The following is a 21,687-nucleotide window of genomic DNA, read 5'->3' as shown; positions in this document are numbered from 1 at the left end:
ACACACCTTGAGTGAAAAAATACACCATTGCAAATCGGCTTATATTTTAATTTTAATTTATCAACCGCCGATGTATTATTCGACGCGTTATCAAATGCCATTGAAAATATTTTATTTTCTAGTTTATAAGTTTTTATAACATAATCTAAAATTTCAAACAAATTATCTCCCGTATGTGGATACTCAAAGAGTTCGAAAGCAATGGTGCGTTTCATCATTTCCCACGATGACGGGTCTACCCAATGAGCGGTGACACAAAGATAAGATTCGGGTAGACCATGTGGAGCCGACCAAACATCACTAGTTAAGTTTATTCCCGTATTTATATTTTCAAAATATGCAATTAGTACCTCTTTGGCCTTCTTCCACAATTTTAAACAATAACGTTTAAGAGTATGACGACTTACGTGAGTGTATTGTGGTTGAAGCGTATCTCGAATCATGGCGGTTAAGCGAGGGTTGTCGAAGTGGCTAAACGGCAAAGCTTCTTGAATCACAAACTTCGCCATACGATCTTGAACTCGATCAATTTGGTATGTAAATATTCCGCCTTCACTATCCATTTGCGTTTGTTGCGAATCGACGTTCTTTTTCAACGCCTTGCAATACGGTTTTTCGATGTGTTTCTTCAAATTTGAATTCGAAAGTGGGTTTAAATAAATCCCACAAAACTTGCACCGAGCCTTCAATGAATGGTCACTCAATTCAACCAAATCCCAATTGCACCAAATCTCTTGATTACGATTATGAGGTACAATACGAACGAAACTTGGTTCGGCGTTGGAACCTTGACCAACCGATGATTGTGAGGCAGCCATAACAACAAATATGAATATAGAAGAAGAGAAAACAAGATATTAGAGAACTCAAAACGTTGTAATAGCGTTTTTTGTATTTTTTTGCGTTCGGGTTTGCGTTTTGTACACCTCTACTGCTCTACTTGCAACTTACAAGTTACAAGTGAAATTACATCCAAACAATATGGGCTGGACCTTTGTCCTACTCCAAATTAATCATTTAATCATTTACAAGTTACAGATGTCATGATGAAAGCAGACCCTCCAGTTAAATAAACTGTGGAGTCTACATCTAAAGAGTTAATGCCAACTGCCATTCACCAAATCTTTTAGTATTGTCAATCTTCAAACTGTCTTATTCATTAAAATGTGTCAATTTCTTTTCATGATGAGCTACTAGTATCAAACAGCATATGTACTTATGGTTTTGCATGTATCACAGAACATTTAAATCCATGTAATCATATTTAACTATGGACTGAGATTGGATTTAATTCAAAAGAAAAAACCATATTTAATGGTCTCTTTATAAGTGACTGAACCGGACTAAAAACCGGCATTCCCCAAACTATAATATGAAAACTGACATTGCAAATTATCTCACTTATAAAAAGTTTGTTTATTGGCTTTACATTTTTTACGGTCAGGTTTTACGTACACCACTGACATACTATTCATACACCACTTACGTGTCATATGGACAATATAATATTTTTCACATATCATATTGGTCATATTGTATGATGTGGAAAAGGTTTATACGGGTTCTTATAAAAAAGTAAGATAATGCTTTATATGAGTTACACGAATCGTTCAAGGTGGCATAATCGTTCAAGGTGGCATGCAAAAGTTATACATTCTGTATAACGTTAAACGGTCGTATAACATATGGAGTGGTGTATATATCTAGAGCAGCCAGCACTACATTTTATATCGATTGATGAATTATATAACTTGTTGACTAGCTATTGAGTATTATACATGATAATAATGTGTTGTTTTAAGATAAATGCTTAGAGAACGAATATGCTGAACATATGTTGTTTTTTCCTCTATATTCAAAAAAAAAATACAGATTTATGAATGGCAATGGACCAAATCATGCTTTAAATTGTTGTACCTCAAGTTTTATGTGTTGTGATCTTGAACCTAAACCCAGTTTTCTTTTAGCAAAAAGTTTCAAACTTGAAAATCTGGAGGGAAATACTTTCGAATCCTATTCTTGTTGGTATCCTCAAGAGACACCAAAATAGACAAAAACAAAATGTTATTGCAACAGTTTGCTTATTTTGTAATATGTACTACTGTTTGCAGTGTAGGCCCTCTTTCGGGTATGCAATATTCAAATAAAATGGGCTGCTTAATATTATACTTGGGCTATGTTTAGTTCCTTAAGTCAAATTGGTAAATGGTAACCTTAATTTGAATCAATATTGGTCTAAAAGGTCGGGACAGGTGGTCCAGACCTTCAGACCAATAATAAAATAGTTCGAATTAGTCATCATTGGTCTGATATTGTGGGGACCAATTCGACCAATGATGGCCTATTACGAACTATTTTGGCAGTTAAAACATGTTATGTACATACAAATGAACCGAATTCAAAACCTTCTTTGAATGCATTCAAGACTCAAGACTTAACCAAGAACATCATCATAATTCTATCTAAATAACCCTAAGCAAGAACTTTACCAAAAAGAAACCATTCAAAATGTCATACACCTAGAGTTTACAAATTACTACAAAGCAAGGTAAGAGAGCTTTGGGGCTAAGCAAGTAAAGATCTTCAATATTCGAATGAAGGCCGACTTTACCGGCCAATGAGTCAAAACCCGTCTGTGCGGTTATCTCTTGAATGTTTTCCAACGGTCGGTGAACCCGGCCTGCAATCACTCTACACACCATCAATGCCTTTCGTGTATCGGGCCCGTCATCACACACTTCTATGGATTCAAAAGCCCGAGCACTGGTTGAAGTTGTGAAAACGCCTATGCCTCCCTTGAGCTCCCTATTGGTCGAAAACCCATGTCTTATAATCCGACAAACGCAGCATTTATCAGATATGCATAAACTAGATTCACCACTGATGCCAAGAGAACACGCAATTGTAGTGCCATAAAACCTTAAAAGTTCGTTCCCATCGGCTAGACAACGAGGATGTTTCTTTGGTAGTTTGCTGGCTTTGGTTTTCACCAAGTCTCGGTATTCTTCGAATCGGGCTAGCGTTTTTTGCATGTTGTGTACTTTTAAAACCTTTTCAATTCGACCCGAATTGTTCTCAGTCTTTAACCAGCCCGATCGGCATATTATTTCTACAATCTTTCTTGATGAATCGCCCTCCATAAGCTCAGTAACTACCAATAATAACAAGATTCTACATTAATTTAAGAATTATGAATTTTAAGCTTATTTTTCTAATAAATACATAAATATTACCATAAATTCAGCAAGTACCACACAGAACAAGAATCTACCATTAAAGTTTCTTACTTTTTTAATATTTAAACAACTATGAACACCATTAACGGGCTAGCATCAAGAAATGGGAATTTAACATCATAAGGATTAAATCTTGATATATTAAATGATGATCAATTAAATAGAAAATTACCATAAATCCAGCAACTACCACACAGAACAAGAATCCACATTAAAGTTTCTTACTTTTTTACTATTTAAATAACTATGAACACCATTAACAGGCTAGCATCAAGAAATGGGAATTTAACATCATAAAGAATTAATCTTGATACATCAAATATTCAAATGATGATCACTTGAATAGAAATCACCATAAATTCAGCAAGTACCACACAGAACAAGAATCAGCCATTAAAGTTTCTTACTTTTTTACTATTTAAATAACTATCACCACCATTAACAGGCTAGCATCAAGACATGTGAAGTTAACATCATAAAGTTTGAATCTTGACAAATTAAATGATGATCACTTGAATAAAAAAACTACCATAAATCCAGCAACTACCACACAGAACAAGAATCCACCATTAAAGTTTCTTACTTTTTCAAGATTTAAATAATCATAAACACCATTAACAGTCTTGAATCAAAAAATGTAAAATTACCATAAAAAATATTCAATCTTAATACATTAAATAAAATGATGATTAAATTTTAAAAAAATAATAATAATAAAATTACCAGCATGCTTCCATAGATGATGGGCTTCAAGATTTTCCCACTTTCCAAACTGCTTACCACACTTATGGCACGTGACTGCACCACCAGGAGACCCATGAGTCTCTGTCTCCATAGAAGCTCTACCCTTTTGTGGGTTCATAATATTATTCTTCCCAGTAATAATATTATTATTATTACTACCACCATCTGACAATGCCAACAATGAGTTCCTTCTTTGCTGATTCTTGAAACTATGCATTGTTGTTACATGCCCACCCGGACCCGGTGTACCCGGCATCAATGTACCCACAAAAGTCGACCCATCACCACCACCGGCGGCTGTCACGGCGGCGCCACCGCCGGAATCTTGAAAACCACCATGAAATCCAGTAATCTTGAGCTCACACCTTGAATCACTGAGAATAACTTCGTGGGTAATTGGGTTTAAGAACTCACTGCTGCCAATGGATCTAGGACTGCAGTTAACAGGCTTCTCTGAGTGTCTTTTGCTGCCACCATGGATGACATCTTTGAGATTTGCTATGGACCTTGAGCAACCGGACCGGGTCGGTTTCCGGGTCAAGATTGTGGCTAAGTGTTTTTTGGATTTCGGGTCATGGACTTCTGATGCATCTGATTTGCAGTGAAGTGATTTCTTCAAGGAGAACCAAACTGTTGGCATGTCTTTTGGTGGTTCTTGGTTTATTTAGAAGTTTATGTTGTAGGCATTTTTATTATTGAAAGATGAAAGCTTTGGGCATTGAATGGAGGAGAAGTGAAGTGAGCTTAATTGGGTGCCACTTGAAGACTAGTGTTGTTGAATAAAACAAAGAAAGGAGTTCAAATGAAAATTAAAAGGTTTTCTGACAGCTATGAAATAAAAGTGTGAGAGATGTTTGCTCACGAGTCACCTTTTTAATAAATACAGAATTAATTTTTCAGAAAGATCTTTAAAAGTGGATGTGACGTGATTTGATGATCAAATTATGCACTAATTCAGTAATTTGATTAGTTAAAGTAAGTTCTATCATTTAATAAATGAACGAACAAAATATAAACATAATTAGATGTTATCATGTTAAGACAATAAATACTTATAACGACTTCAACATAAGCAATCGTGAGTGATCACTTGAAGATTTCACGTTCTCTCTTCTTCATTCCTAGTCTTTCATATAGGATGCCCGTGAACTTCTTCCCTCGTTGCCTACTCCCCTTGACAACGTGTTCTCTCCTCCATATTAGATGGACGTTGACGATATCAAGTCTTTGCGTTGTAGGAATATCATACAAAGTCAAAGATTTTCATATAGTTAAATAAGAAAGTTTATATTTTTAATAAAAACATTAGTAAAATAGAAATTTTGTTAATTATAATTAATAAAATGCATTCAGATGGTTAAATATGAAATATTTATCTTATAAGATTGTCCCTGAGGTTTGTCACAGTTGTCATTTTCACCCAAATAGCTTAAAGGACATAAATATCTCTGCCTTGACGTTAAAATTTTAACGTAGTTAGTGAAATGAACGAAAATGACAAGATTCAAAAACCTCAAAGGTCCGGCTGCAAACAAAATAATAATATTTGTACTAAAGTTATTGAACCGACCAAACCACATAAACGAAATAGCACTTTACTGAAAATAAATAAATTAGTAGATACAAATTGTTTAATGTACTCTCAACAAAAATGTACTCTCAATAATAACTTTAATATACGTAATAAATTCTAAAAATAAAATCGATAAAAATTGGATAGAATAACACTAAGTGTATTTTTTAAATAATTACCCTGAAATTGTCCATATGAAAAAAAAAAACTAAAAACTAAACTTAAAAAAGTGTAAATATTTGGTTTTGGTAATAGTACTAAGCAATGAGAGTGATTATATACTTAGGTGGTCTGGTCGGAACATTGGGTTCCATATAAAGTAATTTCTTCATTTGGAGGGTCGTGATGCAAAGATTACCGGCAACACTAGATGCACTGGCAAAATGGTACATTATGCCTAATCTATGGATCCGGTACTTTGAATCTGTTAATCACACTTTGTTTCCTATAACTTCACAAGATCTGTTTGAGCTTTCAGGTGGTCGTGGTGTAGGCTATCGATGGCTAACTTCCTCTCAATGGCACCACTCTTATTGTATCAAATTTAAAAGACAAGGCATTGTCGGTGGTCTTCATGATATCTTGTTGGGGCATTTCTAGAACAAGAAACAGTAAGGTGCTTAATGGCCAAGCTAATTCATTTCATAATACATGTGACAAGATCAAGATATTGGGTTTTCTTTGGGTGAGCGATAGCTACCCTAAATTTAACTTGGAAGAACCGGTGTGATTTTAACTTTATCATCATCATCATCATCGTACTCAGTATATCCCACCAATAGCAAAGCTATAGTAGGGTCTGAGGAGGGTAAGATGTAGACAGCCTTACCTCTACCCCATAGGGGATAGAGAGGCTGCTTCCGGTGAGACCCTCGGCTCGATAGTAGTTTTGCATCAAGCCTTGGACATAAGACACATAACACTCAACCATCGGGACACCGACCGATTGGTGCATGTACCCTTGTCTTTCGGCTATCAACGCCACCACATGATGCCTGATTAACCTTCCGCCACTTTTAACGTTATTTTCACGATATTGGTAAAATAACGTCAAAATTAGTGCAATTTCTAATGTTACTTTATAAACCTAGCAATATGAGGCCTTGGTTTTGTTATAAATGTTGGGATAAAATATAAAAAAAAATAATAATGTCTTGTTCTGCTAGTGATCAAGATTAGGTGATTTATAATGTTACTTGTGTTCTTAAAGATGATTATATACCATATAGGTGTCCAACTGTCCATAAACTTAATACATCATTTTTAAGTCACGATAATCACCTAACATAAACATAGTATCCATCCATGTCAATAAAAAGCAATCATAAAAAATATATATCAATTAAACATAGTATCCATCCATGTCAATAAAGAAACAATCATAAAAAATATATATCAACTAGCTTGGTTGATTAAGGTTAAAGCTACAAGTCTGGTGGTTATGCAAATCGGTTCATGCAATCACCAACTTAAGCTCATGCTCAACCGGTTAAATATATTCTCCGATATCTAAGAGGTTCACTAGACTTTGGTATTACTTACTTGAGAGGCGGAAACAGTATGTCGCACGGGTATACTGATAGTAGTCATGCAGTGGATATGGATGATGGTCGGAGTACATCAGGTTTGATTTTCTACTATGGTGCATCACCGATATCATGGGTTTCTCAGAAACAAGGAACGGTGGCGTAATCATCATGTGAGGCTGAATTTATGGCAGCTACATCGGCTGCATGTCAAGCCTTATGGCTTCGGGGTTTGTTGTCAGAGATGACCGGAGAAAAGGAGGAGATCGTGACGTTGAAGGTGGATAATTCATCGGCTAGCCTTGATGAAGAACCCGGTTTTTCACGGGAGAAGAAAGCACATCAACACACGTATCCATTTCATTCGGGAGTGCATCGAGAGAGAACAAATCAAGGTGGAGCATGTCAGTGGAGATTTACAAAGAGCAGACATCCTTACAAAAACGTTGCCACGGTTGAATTTTAACGAGATGTGAAGCTTCATCGGTGTCACAAGATTAGGGGTGATTGTTAGTGTAATCTTGCGTAAGTGTGAGGACCTAGTTGTCGTACATACAAACCTAGGGTGTTTTTGAGTTAGTTTTTCTCCTATTCTTGTCTAACAAGTAATTGTATGGTTATAAATAAAGTTTATTTGTAATCAAGTATTCACAACTTATCAATTAATACAATAAAGGTTTAGACTTGAAATTCTTCATCCAACTATCCATACACTTAATACATCATTTTAAGTCGTGATAATCACCTAACACAAACATAGTATCCATTCATGTCAATAAAAAGCAATCATAAAAAATTTGTATCAATTAAACATAGTATACATCCATGTCAATAAAGAAACAATCATAAAAAATATATATCAACTAGCTTGGTTGATTAAGGTTTAAAACTACAACATATATATGTTGTGGATTTGAAAACAATAAAAACCACCATATATAAAATGACAAGATTTATATATAAAGAAAATATTAAAAAAAAAGTTTTTTTTAATAAAAACATGATGCTTTTCAAAAAGTAATATTAAAGGATTTGAATTTTTAATAAGATTTATTAAAAAACAAAAACAAAAAAATTATAAAATTTTTTATATAAAATGACAAGATTTATACATAAAAAAATATTAAAAAAAGTTATTTTTTAATAAAAACATGATGCTTTTCGAAAAGTATATTAAAGGATTTGAAGTTTTGAATAATCTCAAGTATCATGTAAGACAACTAAATGCACCTCGAGGTGCTGCCGAGGAACTGAGGGGCCTTCTCGAGCACATGATAGGTAATTGAGAGATAGAGCTAGCCTATTCGTTATGGGGAATTAATGCTCCGGGCCGAATAGAGCTTACCTACGGCACCTGGCTTTCTCCGGCGCATATTAGCTTAGTTGCGCTTTATAGGCCGGTTTGCCTTCCTCTCTGTCGGCCTCCTTACCTTACCCCCGATACACTCTCACTCCAAGCTACACCTGCTGAGCAAGATGCATTGCGATTTCCTCTTCTGTGGACGCACCTATGACCCAAGACGGGAAGAGAAAGACTTTTTTCTACGACGAGCTTTCTCTCGTAAAGCCAAAGACGCCCCAAAACAAGTTCCAACTGTTGGGAAGGGGACATGATCAATAGAACCTGGCTGGATCCGGGCTGGGAGAGGGGTGTCCATTCCTAACCACTTTCGAAAAGGTTCGCTCATGCTGGAGGGAGCATCCCCACTTAGTGATCGGTCCGCTAGTTCAAGCAAATCTGAAGAAGTTATCACGGACGAGCCACATGCAGGGAAACTTGCACGTGTGGTTCTGGCCGGGCTTTCCTAGGGTATCTAATAACCTTGCTTCTGCTTGCCGTTGGCTCACATCTCCTAACTATTGCTCACTTATTCTGGAATAATCTTTTTAGGAGGGACAATTACATATTTCTACCAAAGATTTATTAAAAAACAAAAACAAAAAATTATAAAAAGATTTGTAGTTTTAAAAAGGAAGTACGTGGAACCTATCTTAAAACTTAAAAGGATGTCTTCCAAATGTATTTTATCCGACACAGACAAAATAAAAAGAAAATAAGCCTAGATAAAAGAAGAAAATACCAAACATACTTTACAAAATACAAGAGTAAATCCTGTAATTTCTTTGATAGATAAAGACATCTTTTTATGCAACGTTAACAACATAAAAGCATGAAAGACATGTGGATCAGGCCATCACTGTGCGTAGTTAATTTGTTTTATGTGTGTTGTCGTGTCTATAAATTGAAGTCTTCCCTATCCATGTTCCTCTCCCCAGTTTGCTCTAAACACTCCCTTCATGCTTACATATCAAATTGAAGAAAACAGAAAAAATCAAAGAGCAAAATTAAAGAGTTGTGCTACAACTAAATATCATATTCATTATTGTGTTATATTTGTAAGGTTGATCATTACCATTGTAATAGTAATTAGTTTGCGAGGGGTTCACAACACTTGCTTGGTGACACGTAAGAGACTTAATTACCATCTATTGAGATTAATGAAACGAAGAAGCCGATTAAATGGATTAGTGAAATGTTTGTGCAAGGTGATCATTACCTTTGAATTTGTAAAACGATTGGTGTATCGGTGATCTTATTCTTTAAAGAGAAAAGTTAGTGGCGCAACTCCTTATTCGAGAATCAGGGAGATAACTGATAGAGACACAATTGGAGTGGATTAACTGACATTCATTTAAACATCTATAAATTGGTTTTGTCTTCCGAGACCTTAAAACTCTTGACATACTAGCATACATGACTACTTGATTTATAAAAAAAGTTTACAAACAAGATTAGTGTTCCTAAACAAAGAAAATTCTAAGGAGACCTATTCACCCATTTATTTTTTAATACTAGCTTCTTGCTAGCGGTTTTAAACAAATCCCTTCGCCTGCTCAATTAATAATAATTATTTTGCCATTTGTTTTCTCTTCATGCAAGATGAACAAAGATTGATGGATAAAGAATTGGTGAGTATGAATATTGAGAATGAGTAGCGAGTCGTTGAAATTTATATTTAAATAATAATCCGAAACTTTTCTTCAAATCATAAGGGTGAAGTTGAAATGCATAGTCGCACGCTGGTTGTAAAATATCCAAATTTGTTTAAATATTTATTCCTATTGGCAAAATACGTGACAACGATTATTCATTTTCATCATCCCGTAAATGGGACCAAAATGCCAAATATTTTGGATTCTAGTGCCGAAAGTATAAATATTTAACTTCGCCCTTACGTATTAAAAGATGACACTTTATTACACGATTTATATAAAATAAATTATATGTATGGGGCTTAGCTTACCGCTTAAGAGTGTAAAAACATCATATATATATATAACTAGTTTTTGTCCCCTCGTATCACGGGGGCTGTTTTACATTACTCGTTTTTAATGTTTATATACTTTTTGAGTTTAATTTTATTTATTGTAATAAAATTTATAATATACTTAGCAATGTTTTCAGACCCGGCCCGGGCGTCGACCCGAACGCCATATAGGGTCAAAGGTCGGACCGACCCATAAGGGCGGACCGGTGTTTGACCCGGATGACGTCATAAATAATTTAAATATATAATTGCATATATATATATATATATAATTCATATACATATAAAAAATAATGATAACCAAAATAATAATAAAAACAAACTTTAGTGTTTATGTATGTTTTATACATTGATTTTTAAATATGTATGATTTATGTTTGATTAATAAAGACATCAATGAAGTTTGGTTGGTTGACTAATGGGTAGTTATTAAAGCTTCTATCTCCAAAATGACCCAAGTTCGAATCCCGGCATGCACATTACATTTTAGATTTAATGAAAAAATGGGTTTACCGGTTAACCGTCGGGTCAACCGGTCCAACCGGTCCGGGCGGACCGGTCACCCGCAAAACCGGTCGGGTTTTTCAAAAACGGGCCAAATATAGTGACCCGGCCCGGTATAGGGACCGGGTCCCGGTCGAACCGGTCCGACCGGCCATGCCGAGCCGGGTTTCAAAACACTGATACTTAGAGTTTGATTATAAAATGGTTTCACAAATAACTAAGATGTTATAACCCGATTTAAAAGTTATTTGGGTTTGGTGAGACTCAAGACCCGCTTATTTTTTTTACTATAAAATTGTTTCTTAATTATAAATAATATCTTCTAAAAGAATCATATAATAATTTTAGTATATCATATTTAATAGGATTTTCACATCAATAATTTGGTGAGAATAATTTTTAATTTAATGAGATGTTATAACCCGTTTAAGGAATATCTGGGTTTGGTAAGACCCATACCCATGAATTCGGGTCAATGCATGAGAAACCTCCATTTAAAATTCAAGCAAATCTGGTGACTCCAAAAAAAGGGGAGCGACCACATCGCGACACGTAGGATTTTTATGTTTTCGTTTATATATATTATAGATGCTTATAATCCGTTGTTTATCAGGGCCGGCTCAACGTGTTCGGAGGCCTAAAATTAACTAAAATGTTGAGGCCTATTTTTGTGCATAGCTATAAAGAGTATCCATGAATTATAGAATATGGATGATATGCACTGATAATGGGTACGTGACGTTCCTCCTTAAATTGTGGCTAATAACTGAGTTATTAATTTAAAAAAAAAACTTTTAAAAACCCATAATACAAACCTATATTTTAGATTGAGACCCTATAAAACTAGAGGCCCAAAAACTTCGTCTTATTTGGCTTACACAACAGACGTCCTTCTTGTTCATCAATGATTGATAGATAAATAGCTTAAACTTAGAATTGACCATGTGAGTTTGTGTTATGAACCGTATTATTAGGCCCATCCGAGCCAGCCCAGTTAGGTCAACCTAACAAACTGAAAGAAAGAAATTGGGAACTTGTGAGAGGATATAACGAGCGAATGAGGAATAGAAAAGAATAACGAATATGATGAATGAGGGTTTGTATCTTCTTTTCTTCATCTTAACTCTGAATTTCTGATTTTTCATCTCCTTCTTTAAGCATTATCTTTTTTTTATGAAAGGTCAATTTTATTTAAATCAAAAGAAAGATTACTTATTAGATAAAAGTAGCCCAAACACAAGCAAAAACAAAAACAAAAACAAAAACAAAAACAAGAAACAATATCCGAACATACATCCTATTAAATTGGAAAATTCACGAAGTTGAACCGGCTTCATTTTTCCCACTCTAAGCACGTTCTTTTGCTTCTTTGCTTCACCCACATGAAGGATGCCAATTTGATGCCGTTCACCAACTTTGATAAAACAATGGAATATTACCAAAAATACAATCGTTTCTAGACAGCCATGTCATCAAACAAGTTATCGCCGATATAGATTGTACCGCAATACATAACTCCTTGCTCTTTATGTTCTTACTTAGATATTCAAGAATTTCTTACACCGAATCGAAATGAACCTGGATTAGATAGGTAATTTTACCCCAATCATGTATTATTGACCAAATCACCTTAATAACCTTGCAATTCACAAACAAATGCTTAGACGTTTCAATACTGTTACCACAAAATACACAATTCAAATCACCCAAAACTATGCCTCTCAAAGATAACGCATCTCTAGTCTCAATACGGTCTAATAACAATCTCCATATAAAACAGTTGATCTTAATGGGAATCCACTTAAGCCAAAAAATAAAGTTTTGAACCTGATAATCCACATTGTCAAGTTCCCAATTAATCGAACTCGCCAAAAAGTCTGAATACTTGCCATTTGACCCTTGCCATAACCAACAATCCGGATTTAAATGCACAACTGACGAGATAAGATTAGCACAAATATGATATTCCAACTGTAGTTGAGCAGAATTGGGCCTTCTTCTCCATCTCCATTTCCAAGTAAAAATGTTATTACTTCGATCATAACAATCAATAACTAGCACATCATTTTGTTTTTCTAAAGCAAAAAGGTAAGGAAAAATATTTCTTAAAGGAAGTTCTCCTGCCCAACAATCAATCCAAAAAAGTGTTCTCTCCTTTTCCGATATGAGATTTTAATCTCGCCAAATTATTGCTTCCTTCATTGTCTTCATCTCTATTTACCCCTACCAATTTGTTTCCAAACCCCACTTAAAGAATTCTTAACCGGAACTGATTCCCATTTAAGTGTCCCCCTATGCATTGCAGAAATAACCTTGACCCAAAGAGAATTACGACCAATTTTATAACGAGTCAACCATTTTGCAAGCAAAGCCATATTCATAGCTAATAGCTTGTATACTGCCAACCCCCAAGCCTCCTCTTTCCCTGTCAAGTAGGATTCTACTCCAAGCTACCCAACTAATTTTCTCTCGCTCCTTCGACCCTCTCCATAAGAAGCGTCTTCTTTTACTTTCAAGTTGTTTAAGTTGGATATCTGTAGAAACTAATTAGATTCTATCTCTATGAGTATTGTTTGTGTTGTGTTGCATTCACAACAGTTTTTTATGACTTTTGCCTAATTTGTTCAAAATTGAAAATATCACCGATGAAATGTGTTTTGGACTCAAATAATGAGGTTTAGAACGATTTTTATGTAAAATATATTTAAAAAATCACACAAAAAATATGTAATTTTTATTATTATTTTAATTGTTGACTGCAAATACCTCTAAGTACATAAAGAGCATAGAAATGTTACACAAGTTAATGTATTGTAGTTTTGGTCACTACCAAACACATTTACTCAATTACTCAAACTCCATACATAAACTATCAATAAAGCAAGAATTTCCATTTTAACAACCTATAGAAATATCACTACAACCCTATAATATACGATGTCTAACACCTAATCGTCTAGACTTTATACTATACACTTGTCAATAAGCCTTAACCAATGTAGTTACACTATCACACTCGATAAAAATTGGTGATATCGGTTTTGTGTGCAAATAAAATTGTTTTAATGATAGTTATTCTAAATAACATAACAAAATAATTTATTTTTGAATCAAATACAAATTGACTATGTAAATTGTAATATAATCAAAAGTTTCTTATTATGATTAACAAAAATTATATAGTTGCGTGTGATGAATTTTGGAGTGCACATGAAACTGGAAAAAATGATCTGAAAACCGTAAAAGCTAAACCAAAACAAAAACTGACGATTTGATTTTATGTTTACATAAAAAGCGAACTTTCTGTTCAGTTTTGGATTTGTATATAATAGAAACTGCAAATCCAAGCCGAATTTATTAATTTTTATTTTTTATTTTCAACATCAAGTAATCTATAAAATTTTAGCACAAATATACAATTATCGGCTACTTTTTAATTAAAACATATTCAAGCCCAATTTCATTATTTTGGGCTACATTTTTTTCAGCCCAAAAATTTCTTGCTCAAATGATTTAGAATTACTGAACTTCATTAAAATATTTAATAGCAACAAACAAATGAACAATGGATGTTTGAGGTTTTGAGTAAGGTAAGAAACATAGTGCTACAATCTTGATTTTCAAAAAACGGTGAATATGAGTATAACTGAATTAAGTATACTCTAATAGACTGATAGTATATGGTGAATGGGTGATTGGTGATTACAGCATGTAAGGATTATCTTGACAAATACTTACACTAACTCAGTTTTTTATAGCCTTTTAATGGTCGTTATGAGGCTATCTTTTAATGGTTTATAGCGTGAGATAACCTAATGTCTAAATTGTTAAGAGGCTACTACTTAGAGGGTAGGGGGTGATGCAAAACTCCTCACACACCACCTCTAATAGTGGTGTGCCACGTCACCAACCCCAAATCCATCACATGTGATGGATTTTTACTAGGGGGTGGTGGTGTGGTGTGGTGTGGTGTGATGGAATTTTTTTTTTAATAAATACTAAAAAATAAAAATAAAACAATATTACATTAAATAAAAAATAAAACAAGATTACATTAAATAAAGACAACTAAATTGAAAAAACTGACAAAAAAAAAACCTACGGCCCTTCCCAACCCCACTTTTCGCATATCTTGCGTTTGCGTTGAAGTAGGATCTATTTAAAGGGTTCCTCAAGTTGATCGTGCGTTTGTAGGAGGAAAGTTAGATCGGCGTTTTTTTGGTTTTCATTCAAATGATTGATATACGTCTCCTCACGTTCATTTTTAAAATATGAGTCTGTTTCTTTCGCTCCTTCGTCTCGGCCATTTCCACCATCTTAGCCGACTTGTATTCGATGAAGTTTTCGGCAACCTCTTCCTTTCCAAGTCTTGACGATTCCTTACTTTTCTTGCGATACGGCCGTGTGGGTGTGGGTATGTCTTCGTCGGTATTGTCTTCGGGTTCCTCGTTTAAGTTCATGCTCAGCATGTTGCATGACAAGCCGCCGGTAGACGTTGTGTAGTCCCCGGACTCAGAAGTTTTTGATCTTTTTGAAGAAGATCCTTTCTTCCTTGGAGCTGTTGGTCCGTTCAAATCGACCAAGGGAATCGGTTCCCAATTCGCGTGACGTCTCGCAATCTCCCACGCTTCCAAGTGGGGAAACTCCCTACATTTGAAAACTCGGACATATTCAGCCAAAGCGTCCTTTATGATAATTGCCTCGCTCGCTCCGCTTTGTGGAGTTGGGGACTACAAAACATTTAGAAAAAATATATGTGTCAAATTGTAAAAATAAAGTAATAGATTATAAAATAAATAAACTAAAACAGTTACCTCTTGTATGTAACAAGCATTAAATTTTGATATTTTTTTATTCAAATCTCCCCACTTGCCAATCATTTAATAATTGTTTCGTTCGGTTGCGCCGGGAAGTTGCAAGAAATGGTCTTTAATACGTTCCATAACGCTTCTTTTCTTTGATGGTTTGAGTGTTTTTTTTGATTCAGAGCAATGTAAATAAGCCTTGGTCAAGGCGACCTCCTCATCGGGCAACCAACGCCTAACACTTTTTTGATGCGTCTCCTCATCCGCGGGTTCATCTTCATCTAAAGTTTGCACTTCGTGACGAAAAGCACTTGTAAGGCCCCGTTACCGGTGCCTCACATTTGGACGTTGGATTTACTCATCGACATAGTTCTAATCATCAGAGTTAATAAAAACATTCGCGGAATATAAAAACTTCCATAAAACATTTCATAACAAACCATAACTTGTCTTAAAACAACATCTCGTCTTTCAAAATAAACAAAACATTAAACTTAAACGTCCTGAGTCTTCCGATGTCAACCTCTTATTCAATGCCATGTGTCCCCTCAAGCGAGCTGCCTTATCCTACTCACTTGCGTGCATACTAAAAGTCAGCTACGCTGAGTGAGTTCTAGTTAATCAGGCCACATACAAACATTCACATACATTCATACGTATCCGAAGACGCGTATTTTCATCTTTCCTTACATACTTACATATCTACTTACATACATACTTCTATCCGCACATATACGTTTTTATGAGCCTTACGCCCTATAACCTTCGCCGATATTATTAGGGTCGGTCCCCTACATTCGCCGACATTATTAGGGTCGGTCCCTATATTCGCGGATATTATTAGGGTTGGTTCCCTACATTCGACGATATCATTAGGGTCGGTTCCCTACATTCGCCGATATCATTAGGGTCGGTTCCCTACATTCGCCGATAACATTAGGGTCGGTTCCCTACATTCGCCGACATTATTAGGGTCGGTTCCCTTGTTCTATCTATAACTTTTGTACCTTTCCATACATTCATAATTATAACTTTCATACGTCCAACATCATCTATACATCATATATATGTCAATCATATCTTTATACTATCCCTTAACGGCACATGCAATATCCGAAGATCGTTCATGCATCGTCAAGCATTCATACATAAATCATATAGGGCATACACTTACCACTTAAGGTAAGTGTATTAACTAATCACATCGAGTATGCACACAGCCCCGAAAACATAGCAAGGAAATGGGGGCAAGAAACTCACCTGAATGCGGTTACGTTCACCGTTAATAGTTATTCCCTTCTTGAGCTGTGCACGGCTAACTATATAATATTTACATGTATCAATTAACTATTACTACTCATATCGTATTTCTATCTTTATATAACCTACAACAAATGGGGTCCGGGGGCAGCGCCCCTGGCATCGGGGTTCTAGGGGCGGAAGCCCCTAGCGGGGTCCAAGGGGCAGAGCCCCCTTGTAAGGCCCCGTTACCGGTAGCCCTACTTTCGTGTTGGATTTACTCATAAACGCAGTTCTAAATATCAGAGTTAATTAAAACATTCGCGGAATATAAAAGTTTTCATAAAACATTTCATAACAAAACACGTCTTGTCTTAAAACATCATTTTGTCTTTCAAAATAAACGAAACATTAAACTTAAACGTCTTGAGTCTTCCGATGCCAGCCTCTTATTCAGTGCCACGTGTCTCCTCAAGCGAGCTGCCTCATCTTACTCACCTGCGTGCATACTAAAAGTCAGCTACGCTGAGTGAGTTTTAGTTAATCATACACTATACAATACACATAAACTTATATTCTTTCATTCATACTTTCATACTTTCTTTTGTATTAACTTACTTTCATATCTTACGTTATAAAGAGCATTACGCCCTACATTCCTCGAGTATTATTAGGGCTCGGTACCCTCCTTCCTCGAGTATTATTAGGGCTCGGTACCCTCCTTCCTCGAGTATTATTAGGGCTCGGTACCCTCTTTCCTCGAATATTAGTAGGGTTCGGTTCCCTAGTTCTCGAATATTAGTAGGGTTCGATTCCCTCTTCGTTACCATACAACCATACATCATACCTCGAGTATTATTAGGGCTCGGTACCCTTTTCGTAACCATACAACCATACAACCATCATTTCCTTCTTTTATTAACTTTATCACTTTCATACACATAAGCATACATATCATACTTATCTTATACATAGCGTTACAACCTGACAGTACGTGCAATATCCAAAGATCGTTCACGTACCATCAAGCAATCATTCATACATTTCACATTATCCACATAAGGCATACATTTATCTCTTAGGATAAGCGTATTAACAAACATATTGAGTATGCCCACAGCCCCGAAAACATAACACATAAATGGGGCTAGAAACTCACCTGAATCCTGTTACGCTCTCCGTTAATAGTTATTCCCTTCTTGAGCTGTGCACGGCTAACTGTATAATATTTACACGTATCAATTAACTACTACTACTCATGTTGTATTTCTATCTTTATATGACCCACAACGAACAGAAGTCCGGGGGCAGCGCCCCTGGCAGCGGGGTCTAGGGGCGGCAGCCCCTAGCAGGTTCCAAGGGGCAGAGCCCCTGGCTGGGGTCGAGCTGTCAGGTCAGCTTGGAAAAATTTTATTTCCATTAACTGTCTTAACACATTTTTCATTAGGTTTTTAATTTATTTTCTAAGCGAACTTAACTTTAGGCGAAGTTAAACCTTAAGCGAACTTAGCTTTAGGCGAAGTTATCAGTTAGGCGAACTTAGCCGTAGGCGAAGTTATCAATTAGGCGAACTTGGCCTTAGGCGAAGTTATCAATTAGGCGAACTTGGCCGTAGGCGAAGTTATCAATTAGGCGAACTTGGCCTTAAGCGAAGTTATCAATTAGGCGAACTTGGTCTTAGGCGTAGTTACCAGATAGGCGAACTTGGCCGTAGGCGAAGTTAAGCTTTGAAGGCGAAGTTAAGCTTTGAAGGCGAAGTTAAGCTTTTGCAGGCGAAGTTATCAGTTTGCAGGCGAAGTTGCCCAGTTCAGCTACGGGTTTGGTTTTTATCAAGCATTTTGGCGATTTTAATACCCTTGTTATGGTTCGACATCACCCACTAACGTTCCCTAACCATTTTCGGTCGTATATATATCCCGTATATACTATAAAGCTTGGATCTTTAAGCTTAAGGACATTCAAAAGGCTAAACGTTCAATAAAACGTAAACTTTAAAGGTCAAGAACATACCTTTTATACGTTCGGTGTGGTCGCGGTTTGCTTGGTTATCTCGTATATAGAAGATCTAATAATGGTTGGCTCGATTTTGGTCTTGGACGTCTCTCTCTCTCTCAGCCGAAATATGGTGTGTGTGTGTGTGTGTTTGGAGTGTGTTAGAGAATAAGATGGAAATGAAATGAGGGTTTAGGGTTTTAGCTTGGTTTAGGGGATATTTATATCCCTTAAAGCCCATGGACCTAAGGCTCATTCTCATTTAACCCATCTCAATTAATCTAAGTACATGATCCGTTCTTTTCTCGATATTAATTAATTAATAACGCGAAATCACTAAACGTAACTTTCTTTATTCAACATTATAAATTTTAGGATATTACAAGTCTTCCCTCCTTTAAGAGGTTTTGTCCCCGAAACCTAACTATTACATAAACAGACTAGGGTAAAACTTGCGCATCTCATCCTCGGCCTCCCAAGTAGCATCTGATCCCTTGTGGTGTTTCCATATCACTTTTACCAAAGGTATAATCTTGTGACGAAGCTGCTTCTCCTTGCGATCAACGATCTCTATCGGTTGCTCGATGTAGTTCAATTGTTCATCAACCTCAATGTCCATCAATGGCACGTGAGACGTGTCATGAGCTAGACACTCCCTCAGATGAGAAACATGGAAGGTTGAATGAATTCCTTCTAACTCATCGGGTAAATCCAGTTTATAAGCTACTTCACCCACACGATCTACAATCTTGAACGGTCCAATGTATCTCGGACTCAACTTTCCTCTTTTCCTAAAACGGATAATCCCCTTCCAAGGCGAGACCTTGAGCATCACATTGTCACCAACGTTAAACTCAATTGGTCGTCGCCGCTTATCTGCATAAGGCTTTTGTCTGTCTTGAGCGGCTTTCATTCTTGCTTTGATCTGATCGAACTTTGAAGACGTTTCTTGAACCACTTCTAGGCTTCCCATTTCTTTCTGACCAATCTCACCCCAACACACCGGTGTCCTACATCGTCTACCGTAAAGCATCTCAAACGGTGGCATACCAATACTTGAATGGTAACTGTTGTTATAGGAGAACTCTGCCAGATGCAGATGATCATCCCAACTTCCACCAAAATCTAAAACACAAGCACGTAGCATATCCTCAAGGGTTTGGATCGTCCTTTCAGACTGTCCATCGGTTTGAGGATGATACGCCGTACCGATGTTCAACCTCGTCCCCATAGCTTCATGGAATTTCTTCCAGAACCTCAAAGTAAACCGTGTATCTCTATCAGACACGATCGATAACGGTACTCCATGCTTGGTTACAACTTCTTTAATGAACAAGCTTACTAACGTTTCTGACGAGATGGCCTCTCGTATGGGCAGAAAGTGAGCACTCTTGGTCAAACGGTCCACAATCACCCAGATGGTATCATGTTGCTTAGCTGTACGAGGTAGCTTAGTTATGAAATCCATTTCCACTCAGGTATCTCTAGCGGTTGCATCTTCCCATAAGGCTTTTGGTGTTCGGCTTTGACTTGTAAGCAAGTTAAGCACTTGCTAACATAATCCACTACATCATTCTTCATTCCTGGCCACCAGTAATCTCTTTTCAAGTCTTGGTACATCTTTGTAGCTCCAGGATGGATTGAGTACCTTGACTTATGAGCTTCATCTAAGATTTGACTTCTAAGATCACCATGGCGTGGGATCCACATGCGGTCGAACCTAGTCTTAACTCCATGAGTGTTTTCCATCAACTCATTTTGCTGGCCATACATCCTTTCTTTCTTTACTAACTCTTCATCTACTAACACCTCTGACTGCACCTTGATGATTTCTTCAAAAAGACTTGAGTTCATAATCAGCTGGTATGACTTCACTGTTGCAAGGACTTCCTCATTCTTACTATTTAGCGCATCAGCGACCACGTTAGCTTTACCGGGGTAATACTTAATCTCACAGTCGTAATCCTTTATCAATTCTAACCATCTTCTCTGCCTCATGTTCAATTCTTTCTGCTCGAAGAAGTACTTTAAACTCTTATGATCTGTATAGATAGTACACTTAGTACCGTACAGATAATGCCTCCATATCTTAAGAGCATGCACTACTGCCTCTAGCTCTAAATCATGCGTCGGATAAGTACTCTCATGGACCTTCAACTGTCTAGACACGTAAGCTATCACCTTCCCTCGTTGCATCAACACGCAACCTAACCATTGATGCGAGGCATCAACACAAACAACGAAATCCTCGTCACCATCGGTAGAGCAAGAATTGGAGCTTGCGTGAGTCTCTTCTTTAATTCTTCCAAGGCTTCTTCTTGAAACTTTCCCCAACTGAATACTATCGACTTTCGGGTCATACCGGTCAGCGGTGCGGCTATCATGGAGAAACCTTCGATGAATCTCCTATAGTAGCCAGCTAACCCTAGGAAGCTTCGTATATCAGTCGGATTCTGCGGAGTCTTCCAATTCGTTATCGCTTCAATCTTAGCTGGGTCCACGGTAATCCCTTCCGGATTAATCACGTGACCTAAAAATTGCACTTCTCTTAACCAGAACGCGCACTTCGAAAACTTGGCATACAACTTCTCTTTCTTCAGGGTCTCCAATACCTCTCTCAGATGCTCAGCATGGTCAGATTCGTTCTTTGAATAAATCAATATATCGTCAATGAAGACGATAACCGACTTATCCAACATCGGTCGACACACCCTATTCATCATGTCCATAAATGCTGCA

The 21,687-nt window shown here is 36.5% G+C and overlaps 1 protein-coding gene across 1 annotated transcript; it reads right to left on the bottom strand.

Annotated features, from left to right (window-relative positions):
- Nucleotides 1–2,397: 2,397 nt before the first annotated feature.
- Nucleotides 2,398–4,715, bottom strand: LOC143548352 (uncharacterized). The gene is made up of 2 exons (XM_077039542.1): nucleotides 3,960–4,715; nucleotides 2,398–3,151 (listed from the first exon to the last, which is right to left on the bottom strand). Exons 1-2 carry the CDS (start codon nucleotides 4,618–4,620, stop codon nucleotides 2,520–2,522), a joined length of 1,293 nt encoding a protein of 430 aa, XP_076895657.1. The 5' UTR covers nucleotides 4,621–4,715; the 3' UTR covers nucleotides 2,398–2,519.
- Nucleotides 4,716–21,687: the final 16,972 nt, after the last annotated feature.

Source organism: Bidens hawaiensis, unplaced genomic scaffold, assembly GCF_021521415.1.
Source record: "Bidens hawaiensis isolate Kalapana, Puna unplaced genomic scaffold, B.hawaiensis_p1.1 tig00015059_1, whole genome shotgun sequence".
Classification (NCBI taxonomy): domain Eukaryota; kingdom Viridiplantae; phylum Streptophyta; class Magnoliopsida; order Asterales; family Asteraceae; genus Bidens; species Bidens hawaiensis.
The sequence above is the reverse complement of the archived record's forward strand: the minus strand, read 5'-3'. Positions and strand labels throughout refer to the sequence as shown.